This window comes from Otolemur garnettii, unplaced genomic scaffold, assembly GCF_000181295.1.
Source record: "Otolemur garnettii isolate 467f Iridium unplaced genomic scaffold, OtoGar3 scaffold00043, whole genome shotgun sequence".
NCBI classification, from domain to species: Eukaryota; Metazoa; Chordata; class Mammalia; order Primates; family Galagidae; genus Otolemur; species Otolemur garnettii.
This window is the reverse complement of record NW_003852438.1, coordinates 4,460,362-4,470,068: the sequence shown is the minus strand read 5'-3', so window position 1 is coordinate 4,470,068 and position 9,707 is coordinate 4,460,362. Positions and strand designations below refer to the sequence as shown.

The window sequence follows — 9,707 nt, the reverse complement described above, 5'->3', positions numbered from 1 at the left end:
TTTTTTTTTTTTTGCAGTTTTTGGCCGGGACTGGGTTTGAACCCACCACCTCCGGTATATGGGGCCGAGTGCCCTACTCCTTTGAGCCACAGGCGTCGTCCTGTGCTCCCACTTGAAAGGATGTGTGGTAATTCCCGCTCTGGAACCGGATAACTCCGCCTCATCCAATCCCAGCCTACAGCTCGGTGACGTCTCCAGTAGCTAAGCAGATTCTCTCGGAGCCGGCCTTGTGAAGGTGGAGCGCGCGCCCCCTAGAGCCAGGAGCTGCCTTCTCCGGGTGGCGGGGCTGTGGGCAGCGCTCAGGTAGGAACTGGGGTAGGAGGGCGAGGCCTGGACCGCCAAGGATGTAACAGGTTGACCCATGACTACCACAGAGTGGGCACGGGGGGTGAGTTTCTAATGTTTTTGTACCGTGTGTGACCCCAGGCCTTGCAGCCGGCGTGATAAAGCCCCTCAGAAGCGCCGGGAAGGGGCAGGGAAGTGCCGGGAAGCCGCCAAGTGGCAGCTTGAAGGGGAGTCGGGAACGCTGGCTGGAGGCAGGGCAGAGGAGACAGGGATAAGAGTGCTAAGAGTGACTGGGATTATCAAGGAGGGATATTTTTTCTTGTTCCCTTTTTCCTTTTTTTTTAGAGACAGAGTCTCACTTTGTCGCCCTCAGTAGAGTGTGTGACGTCACAGCTCACAGCAACCTCAAACTCCTGGGCTTAAGAGATTCTCTTGCCTCAGCCTTCCGAGTAGCTGGGACTACAGGTGCCCACCGCCATGCCCGGCTAAAGGAATCTTTTTTCATTTTTTCTACGGCCAGAGTGAAAACATATATGCAATGATACAACAGCACACACACATGCTTCCTCCTGTGACTCTCCCTGATTCTGGAAAAAAGCACGTTTTATTGGTAGATAAGGTGGCCTGGGAGGAAGGCCTCAGATTCACAGTTAACTATGGAGTGAATGAACAAGGGTAGATAAAAGTGTTTGAAGAGGCTTCTCTGTGCCCACCTTCACCTGCTGGGGACGCAGCCCTGATTCACTTAGTGTCCCCACCTGGGCCCCTCACTTTTGCCCTTCACTGGTAAGACAGTGAATTAAGGGCTGAGAGCAGAGAGGAGCCTTCGCGCCTGGCAGGTGTGGAGGGTTAAGGGTTAACATAATGCTGCCAGAGCCACAGTGTGCCAGGTGCTGCCACACAGGAAGCTGACCTCTGCTGGATGGACCTGGACACAGGAGCCTCCCAGGCCCCAGGGGACTAATTATAGCTGAGGGCTTAGGCTGCTGACCCATGACATTCCCCTGCTGCCACCTCGTTCTGAAACAAGGCTAGTCCAAAGCACACTCCCCTCCCTCCCTCTCTGCTGCTCTTCTCTCACCCCAGGAGAAGGCTGGTTTTTATTTTCTTCCTCCTTTTTGAGTTTGTTACTGCTGAATTGTTGATGGGGACAACACCTCATGGGGGGCCCTTGTTAAGCATAAAGAGAGCTGGCCTTGGGCTACCAGGACCCACCAACATGGGAACCTGCTTACTTTTCCCACCTTTGCCCACTCTGGCCCCCTGGCCTCCAGACACCAGGTGCTGGTTAGCTTCCCTGGCCAGTCTGGGGCAGGTAAGAAAAAGGTACACAGGATTGGGAGGAGGAAGAGGACAGAGCAAGGATGTCCTCTGGGAAGACAGCAGCAGGAGGGGACCAGCTGACACCTCCCCCAGCTAGAGCTACTAAGAAGAGAGGCAGGGTAAATACAAAGGTCACAGGGAGCCTAGTGATCTGAGCCTACTTTGCAAAAGTGTAGTTCTGTCAGCAGATTAAGTTCCTGCTCCCCAAAGAGGGTGCTGGTGGGGAGGGTGAGGGAAGGCTAGGAAAGGTCACATAGGGTGGGAGGAGCTGGCAAAGAACTAGGAACCAGGAAGTCCCTGGGGGGAATGGCAAGCCACTAGGCCAGAGATGCCAGCATGGCAACAACTCTGGTGCCAGAGCAGCCTGGGGGAAGGGCAAAGGGGATGACCAGAGGTTTCTGAGGACGCAGGTGTTGCTAGGAGAAGCTAGAAGGGGGTTGTTTGAGATCTTTGTATTTTGTTAACAAACATTGAGATCCACTGAAGCTATGGGGGCCTGGCAGAGGTCAGTCAAGGGGTCCGTGGGTCCTCTGTCAGCTCAAAAGCCCAAACCTCTCCCTGGAAGCCCTTACCTCATCCCTCCTGTTGCTCAAGTATTTCTTTAGCCATTTAACAGGATCCCTGGTCTGTGTGAGGGAGGAACCAGCAGCCCCTGCACTGATGTCCTCTATCCCCACTCTCCCCCATACACATACACCTGAAGCAGGAAGCACTGAGGCTTGATTCTACCCTTCCCAGAGGATAGGAAAAAAGCCCCACATCTGGAAAGGGACATGGCAGCTCCATTTCTGACAAGATGTAGTAGTAGGAGACTGCAGGCTGCTTGGCAGTTCAGGACCTCCAGGTGCAGAGCTGGGCCCCACAGCCTCCTGTCCTCCAAAGAAAAGCTGAGAAGATTCTGTTCCATGGGGAGTCCCGGAGAGCCTGGTGACTATGTGCCCCAAGTTTCTGCCAATCTCCAATGGGGTAAAGAAGCTGCCTGGCCTGGGCCCTGGCCCCACTCACAAATGTTCTGGATGGTTCTGCAGGCAGCGGATGAATTCACCCACTGGCTGGCCCTCATAGCACACTTTGTACACAGCCATGAACAGAGGGAACCTAGAGTGGAAAGGAAAAGTCTCAATTTAGGCTTCTATTTCTGGTCCACCCTCTACCCACACTCCCAATCCCCCATTCACCACCTAACCCTCCAAGCCCCTACCCTCCCACTTGGAGCTCAGGCAGACTCTGGCTCTCAGTTTCCACCTGTTGAGAGTCTAAACTCCCTAGATTTGGATTTTAGGGTCAGGTTGCTAATTACCCTGCTCCTAAACATGTTGAACTTGCCTACATGATTCCTTGGCTTGAATTTTTGTTCCAGTTGGGCAACCCGCTTAACCACTCTGAGCCTCAGTGTCATCAACCATAAATTAGGGACCAACATAACAAAGTTGTGAAGATATGATTATGTATGTGAAGATTATACATTGTATGATTGTGATGATTACATATTATATGAAAATACTCAATAAATGCCAGTTTCCTCCTTCCTATCCTTTTGTTCAACTGCCCCCTTTCTAGGAGGCTTTACCTGGACCAGATATGAGCTGATCTTTGGAACCTGTTTCATACGCTTTTCCAGGATTCTTTTTTTTTTTTTTTTTTGAGACAGAGTCTCAAGCTGTCACCCTGGGTAGAGTGCCATGGCATCACAGCTCATAGCAACCTCAAACTCTTAGGCTTCTCTTGCCTCAGCCTCCCAAGTAGCTGGTACTACAGTTGGCCGCCACAACGCCTGGCTATTTTTGTTGTTGTTGCAGTTGTCATTGTTGTTTTAGCTGGCCTGGGCTGGGTTTGAACCCTCCAGCCTCAGTGTATGTGGCTGGCGCCCTACCCACTGAGCTACAGGTGCTGCCTCTTCTAGGATTTTTTCCCAGACCCAACAGAGCTCTGCTCTGATTTGCCCAGTCACCCCTGCTGTCTTTGTGCTCCCTGAAAAGGAGCACCTCGAAGCAAAGCTCATCCTTCTCCTTACACCTCAGCACCCAAGACAGAAAGGTTGGCCTTGGGGGAGAGACTCAGACTAGGGGTGATGGACAGAGAGGCAGGACAATGAGATAAGCTTATTCTGCTGCCTCAGCTCCAACCCCTGGAGCATAGGACAAAGAGGAAAGGATGCAGAGGGATGCAAGTAATGTAGTGTAAAGAGCACTAGACTGGAAGGAGTTCAAAGACCATGAACTAGCTGGGGGACAATGGGCATACCAGACTCGCTCCAAGCTCTAGACACTTTGTCTGCAACTTAAGGTAACATTCCCCTCCCTGTCCACTTCACACATGGAGGGTTCAGGAAGATGATAAACAGGGGGAACTTCTGGCTATGGTTCCCTCTACCAGTAGGGCCATGGCTAGAACTTACTTGTCCACCAGGCCCTTGTGCTGGAGGATACTGTGTAGCTCCCGGGCTGTCTGGGGCCCCTGCAGCTTCTGTCCATTCAGCATCTCTTTCTCCAACTGCTCGATGGACTGTGCAGAAAACAAGATGAGTGGAGGGAAGTGGGAGAGAAAGGTTCTCAGTATGAGGTGGGAAGTCTGGGGCTTAGATGGGCGGTGGGGTCTTGGGTGGAAAGAAGGGGTAGGAATGTTTATAATAGTCTTCTTTTTTTTTTTTTGAGACAGAGTCTCACTATGTCGCCCTTGGTAGAGTCCCATGGAATCACAGCTCACAGCAACCTCAATCTCTTGGGCTTAAGCAATTCTCTTGCCTCAGCCTCCCAAGTAGCTAGGACTACAGGTGCCCACCACAATGCCTGGCTATTTTTTTCTTGTAGTTGTCATTGTTGTTTAGCAGGCCCAGGCCGGGTTCAGACTTCCTGCCTCAGTGTATGTGGCCAGCACCCTAACCACTGAGTTATGGGCACCAACCCAATAATAGTCTTACTGTTTGTGTTCAAGAGATGCCTCCCACTGAGCACCTCCACTACATTGACACCTACAGGGCCCACCCTCTATTCTTTCTCCCAGAGCTTACCTTTCCTGTACGGGCAAAGGCTTCTGCCACCTTGCGGTTCCGCCCTCCATAACAGGTAGTTATGAGGTCTGCGACACCGCAGCTCTCCAAGAAGGTGGCAGAGGACACAGGGCCACTGCAGAAGAGCTTGGCAAAGGCGATCATCTCCATGAGTCCCAGCCGGATCACTGCTGCCTTGGTATTGTCACCAAAGCCCAGCCCATCACAGAAGCCAGCTCCTACAGCCACTATATTCTTGGGGGAGTAGAGGTCATAGGTAAGAAAGGGTCTTCTTACAGGCCCTAGTGGAGCTCTCAGCACCTGCCTCATGCTCCTTATATTAGCTATGACACACCCTCTGCATGAATTAAGTCTAATGTATGTGCTCCCAAAGTATTTCCACCTCTGGGTTTTCCCACTTTTTTGTTTTTTGTTTTGTTTTTTTTTTTGGAGACAGAGTCTCACTATGTCACCCTTGGTAGAGTGCGGTGGCATCACAGCTCACAGCAACCTCAAACTCTTGGGCTTAAGTGATTCTCTTGCCTCAGCCTCCCAAGTAGCTGGTACTACAGGTACCTGCCACAACACCCAGCTATTTGTTTGTTGCAGTTGTCATTGTTGTTTAGCTGGCCCAGGCCGGGTTCAAACCTGCCAGCCTGGGTGTATATGGCCAGCAACCTACCCACTGAGCTACAGGCACCACCCCCGTCCACAACAATGCTAAAGCCCTCATGTCTATAGCTGTCCAGGATCCATAGTTCTGACCATCAGTCTGTCTGAGGGCTTGGCTGTCTTGCTTCCCATTAGCCTGGGCATCCCCTGAGATAGGACTGTCCCCCAAGGGGCTTAATGGGGGAAAGGAGGAGGGGGTCTAATGTTTGATGTGAGTAATCCACAGGCCTGAATGACCTTGGCCTTGCTTCTGCAGTTCTTCCTGTGTGTATGGGACTTGGTGGGAAAAGGGAGCAACTGCTCTGGAATGAGTCCCAGCACCTCACAGAGCTAAGCTGGCCTTCCTTTAGGATCTCCTTCCTCCCCCTTAGCTGCCTCTGTGCCCTTCTCACCTTTAAGGCCCCACAGATCTCAACTGTGTCCACCTCTTGCACCACTGTGATACGGAAATTTGGTGTTTGCAACAGTTCTTTCAGAACTTGTCCCTGAGCTGGGTCCTTGCAGCCTAAAGTAGGGAAGGGACAAGGCTTGAATAGGGACTCTTGAACTGTTCTTCCCACACCTGCCCTAAGCAGGACCTGCAGCCCCTTCCCTGAGGGGTGCCCCAACCTCCCTCTCCTCTAATGCTTGGGTCTTCTTCCTTTACCTGCCTTATAGGAAAGAGACAACTAAATGAGGTTGGAAGAGAGTATGGGGAGTGGATGCAGCTAGAGCTGCCTGTGTATGTGGGAAGCAGGGGCCTCTTACCAATGGTTGTCTCACAGAACTTCTCATCAGCTACCTCACTGGCGATGTTGGCCCCCATCAGCACACTCATTGGGATACCAAGGCGCTCCCCAATCACTTCGGAGATGAGCTTCAGCCCATTGGGGCCCTCATCTACCCCCTGGGCATAGGATGAAGCTCAGGCCAGGTGCCCTTTTATGCCCAACTGAGGGCTTCCCACCCAGAATTCCTGTTTCTTCCAAATCCACTGATCATCATTGTCCCTCCCAGAAGTCCTGACCATCCAACCCAGCTAAAACTTGCTATGAGGAGGGTGGACAGCATGTGGAAAGCTCACCTGCCACATACCTTTGACCTGCCTCTCCAAAGCAATGTGTTCCCTCCATGTCCCTAGACAACCCTCTCCTGACTACAGCAAACAAACTTCCATTCAGCGATGTCAGTGCTCCAAACCAACTTCCTTTTCACACTCCTCAAACCATCCCACTTCTCATATCCCCCAGGCATCCCTCTGTACCTCCCAAACTCCCCGAAGACACTGGCCTTCAGACCAATCTCTAATCGACTTTCCCTCCAGCCTCCCTTCCAGCAGCCCCAGCCTGACTGCTGTCTATAGCATCTCAAAGTCAATTCCTCTCTCTTCTCTGGAAAACTCTTGGCCTAAATCTGCCATTTCACATTCTCTTTCCTCAAACCCCATAACAGTTGCACCCTCCCAAACCCACATCAGGGTGTCCCTGGCACCTTAATAAGAGATATGCCAATGGTGTTTGCCTTCAGGTGGCCCTTAAGCTGGTCACAGATCTTGCCAATGAACTGATGGGGCACCACAAAGATCAGGATGTCAGCATCCACTGCAGCCTGGACCACATCTGGAACAGCCACCTGTGGGGGTGACCAGGTACTCATAGCCCTGGCAGAGCTCTCCTAGCCCCTGTGGAACCCCATTCAGGATATCTAGAAGCCAAAGAGTGGGGATGGTGTGGGAGAAGGAAGGGTAGTTTGGGATTGAGTTTAGAGGAACAAGATACTCTATTCCCTCCCCCAGCCATCATCACTTCTTCTCTCTCACTCCAGCTGTCCTGGGCTCTTGAGGACTAGAAACCTTCTCTCAGAATTTCTGTTCTTTGGCTGTGATACAGTGAGGGAGGTCAAAGGTGGCCAGAGCTTGGCAGAAGGAAGAAACCAAGTGAGATTTCATCATCCTGCTCCCTAGGGCTGGCAGCTGGGAAGGGAGAGCTCCAGTCTTTCTGCTCTCCCCTGCTCCCCCTCCCCAGGTAAAGAGAGAGTTGCATGGATTTGACCAAAGACCATAAGTCCAAGGAGCAGCCTCCAAGTCCGTTGATAAACCCAGTGAATGAGTAACAGGGTTAGAGCCTGCGGCAGGCACTACCTGGATCCCAAGTCTGGGAGCCTACTCTTTGGTTGCCAAGGAGACAGGCTTCTTTTCACGTCCCTTCCCCACCCACCCATCTGGGAGCCTGTAAGTAGGGGAGGTATGTTCAAGTTCTCCTCAGTCCCTGGAAGTGCCCAGAGTAGTCCTCCTGAGATGCTTCCCAAGTCCAGTTTGCACCTGAAGCAGCCCCCTCTCAGCAAGAGGCACCTCTTGAGTAAGATCTGTGCTCCTGGTTCTCCCTCCCTCTGCTTCCTTCTCTCCTTTCCTTGCAAGGTTTTAGGGCTCACCACATTTGGGGGCAGCTTGTGCCCTGGCAGATATTTGACATTCTCATGCTGTGTGTTGATGATCTCCGTCAGTTTTCTGCCTCCGACATCTTCCTCAAACACCCACATGGTCACCCGTGGGTCAAAGTGTGCCAGCTGGGCTGCATTGCCACCCACAATCTTGGCAATGGCAGAGCCCCTGGCAGGAGGGGGAGCATAGAAAAATGGAGTAAGGGAGGGAACAACAGCAGGGGTTGGGGCAGTGCCCATCTCAGCATCTCACAGCAGCCCACCAGATTATTTACTCCCACTGTCTGTGCCATTCCCATTCCCATGACAAGGGTGCCCTCAATGACCTAGCAATAGGAAGTAGTCCACCTCACCCTTTGCTGCTAGAGAATGGGGCCAGACTTCTGGTCTCTCCCTCACCCTATGCAGATTTTCAGAGTGCGTGCCCTGGAGACTTGTCTAAGGCAAACAGGTGCAGCTACCCAGGCAGGCAGGAGCCAGAAGAAGCCTGGGCACTGTCTGTCCTGCGCCTATAAGGCACAGATGACAGCAGTAGGGGCCAAACAGGAACCTGAGGGCATTTCCTACCCACTCTCTGACTCCTACACATCAAGCCTCCCTCTTAGTCTGTACTTAGGAGGACCCACCTTTCCCCCACGTCCCTTAACAGAACCACTTACCAGTTTCCGGAGCCTACAATGCAGACTTTCTTGCCAGCCATGGTTCTGCTTCTCTGCCTATGCAGACTCAGTGCTACACTCCCCAGCTCTTCTGCGGGCAGGAGCATTTAACTCTGCCACACGTGGGTGCAGCCAAGCCCCGCCCTCCCAGGGGTGGGTAGAGGCTGGCGCCCAGGGAGATAGAGTCTGGCAGGGCCAGGAAAAGGAGAGAAAAGGGTAGAGACCAGGCTCAGCTTCTCCTGGGTTTGCCAGCTGACAGTGCTGGCAAGCTTCTTCCCTTGGCCCCAGCCCAGTTCCCCCACCTCCCTCCTCACCATGGTCTCCTTTGAGATCTGCCAAGAAAATAGCCCAGATAGGCAGTGCCTGTGACTCAGTGAGAAGGGCACTGGCCCCATATACTGAGGGTGGCAGGTTCAAACCCAGCCCTGGCCAAACTGCAACAACAACAAAAAAAATAGCTGGGCATTTTGGCAGGCGCCTATAGTTCCAGCTTCTCTGGAGGCTGAGGCAAGAGAATCACCTAAGCCCAAGAGCTGGAGGTTGCTGTGAACTGTGACACCGCAGCATTCTACTGGGGGCAACAAATTCTGTCTCAAAAAAAAAAAAAAAGCCCAGATAAGGAACAAGTAAACCATTCCCCTCACTCGCGTCTATCCCCCAGCACTGAAATAAATTGTAGTTAGCCTTAGTAACTAGGAGAATGCTTTCTTTTCAGAGATGGGAATCCTCTTCCCTGGACACATACCCTTGCAGGATGACCCCAAATAATGCTCTAGATTTTTCCCTTAGTGGCCCCACATTAGCTCCACCATAGGTGCAAGATGTGGGCTCACTTTTATTTATTTATTTATTTGCAATTTTTGGCTAGGGCTGGGTTTGAACCCGCCACCTCCGGCACATGGGGCCAGCACCCTACTCCATTGAGCCATAGGCGCTGTCCAATGGGCTCATTTTTAAAGGTAAGACCACACAAGGCCTGGAGCAGTGGCTCATGCCTTTAATCCTAGCATTTTGGGAGGCTGAGGCAGAAGAATCCCTTGAGCTCAGGAGTTTGAGGTCAGCCTGAACAAGAGCAAGATCCCTTCTCTACTAAAAATACAAAAATTAGGCCGGGCATGATGGCTCATGCCTGTTATCTTAGCACTCTGGGAGGCCAAGAAGGGTGGATTGCTTGAGCTCATGGGTTTGAGACCAGCCTGAACAATAGTAAAACCCTACTCTATTAAAAATACAAAAACTGGCTCAGCGCCTATAGCTCAACCGGCTAAGGCGCCAGCCACGTACACCAAAGGTGGCGGGTTCGAATCCCCAGCCCGGACCCGCCAAACAACAATGACGGCTGCAACCAAAAAATAGCCGGG

At 52.2% G+C, this 9,707-nt stretch overlaps 1 protein-coding gene across 2 annotated transcripts in view; it reads right to left on the bottom strand.

The window, feature by feature from the left end:
- Positions 1-845: 845 nt before the first annotated feature.
- GPD1 (glycerol-3-phosphate dehydrogenase 1) overlaps positions 846-9,707 on the bottom strand; it is a 13,985-nt gene continuing 5,123 nt past the window's right edge. The window contains exons 3-10 of one of the 2 annotated variants that reach the window (XM_023513667.1): positions 8,347-8,532; positions 7,679-7,856; positions 6,740-6,880; positions 6,017-6,155; positions 5,662-5,774; positions 4,619-4,852; positions 4,007-4,113; positions 846-2,706 (exon numbers count right to left, since the gene is read on the bottom strand). In XM_023513667.1, coding sequence (XP_023369435.1) covers positions 2,610-2,706; positions 4,007-4,113; positions 4,619-4,852; positions 5,662-5,774; positions 6,017-6,155; positions 6,740-6,880; positions 7,679-7,856; positions 8,347-8,453 — 1,116 coding nt within the window. In that variant the 5' untranslated portion in view covers positions 8,454-8,532 and the 3' untranslated portion in view covers positions 846-2,609. Of the gene's footprint in view, positions 2,707-4,006; positions 4,114-4,618; positions 4,853-5,661; positions 5,775-6,016; positions 6,156-6,739; positions 6,881-7,678; positions 7,857-8,346; positions 8,702-9,707 lie in introns of those variants that run through there. The other variant, XM_003790367.3, reaches the window with a different exon arrangement.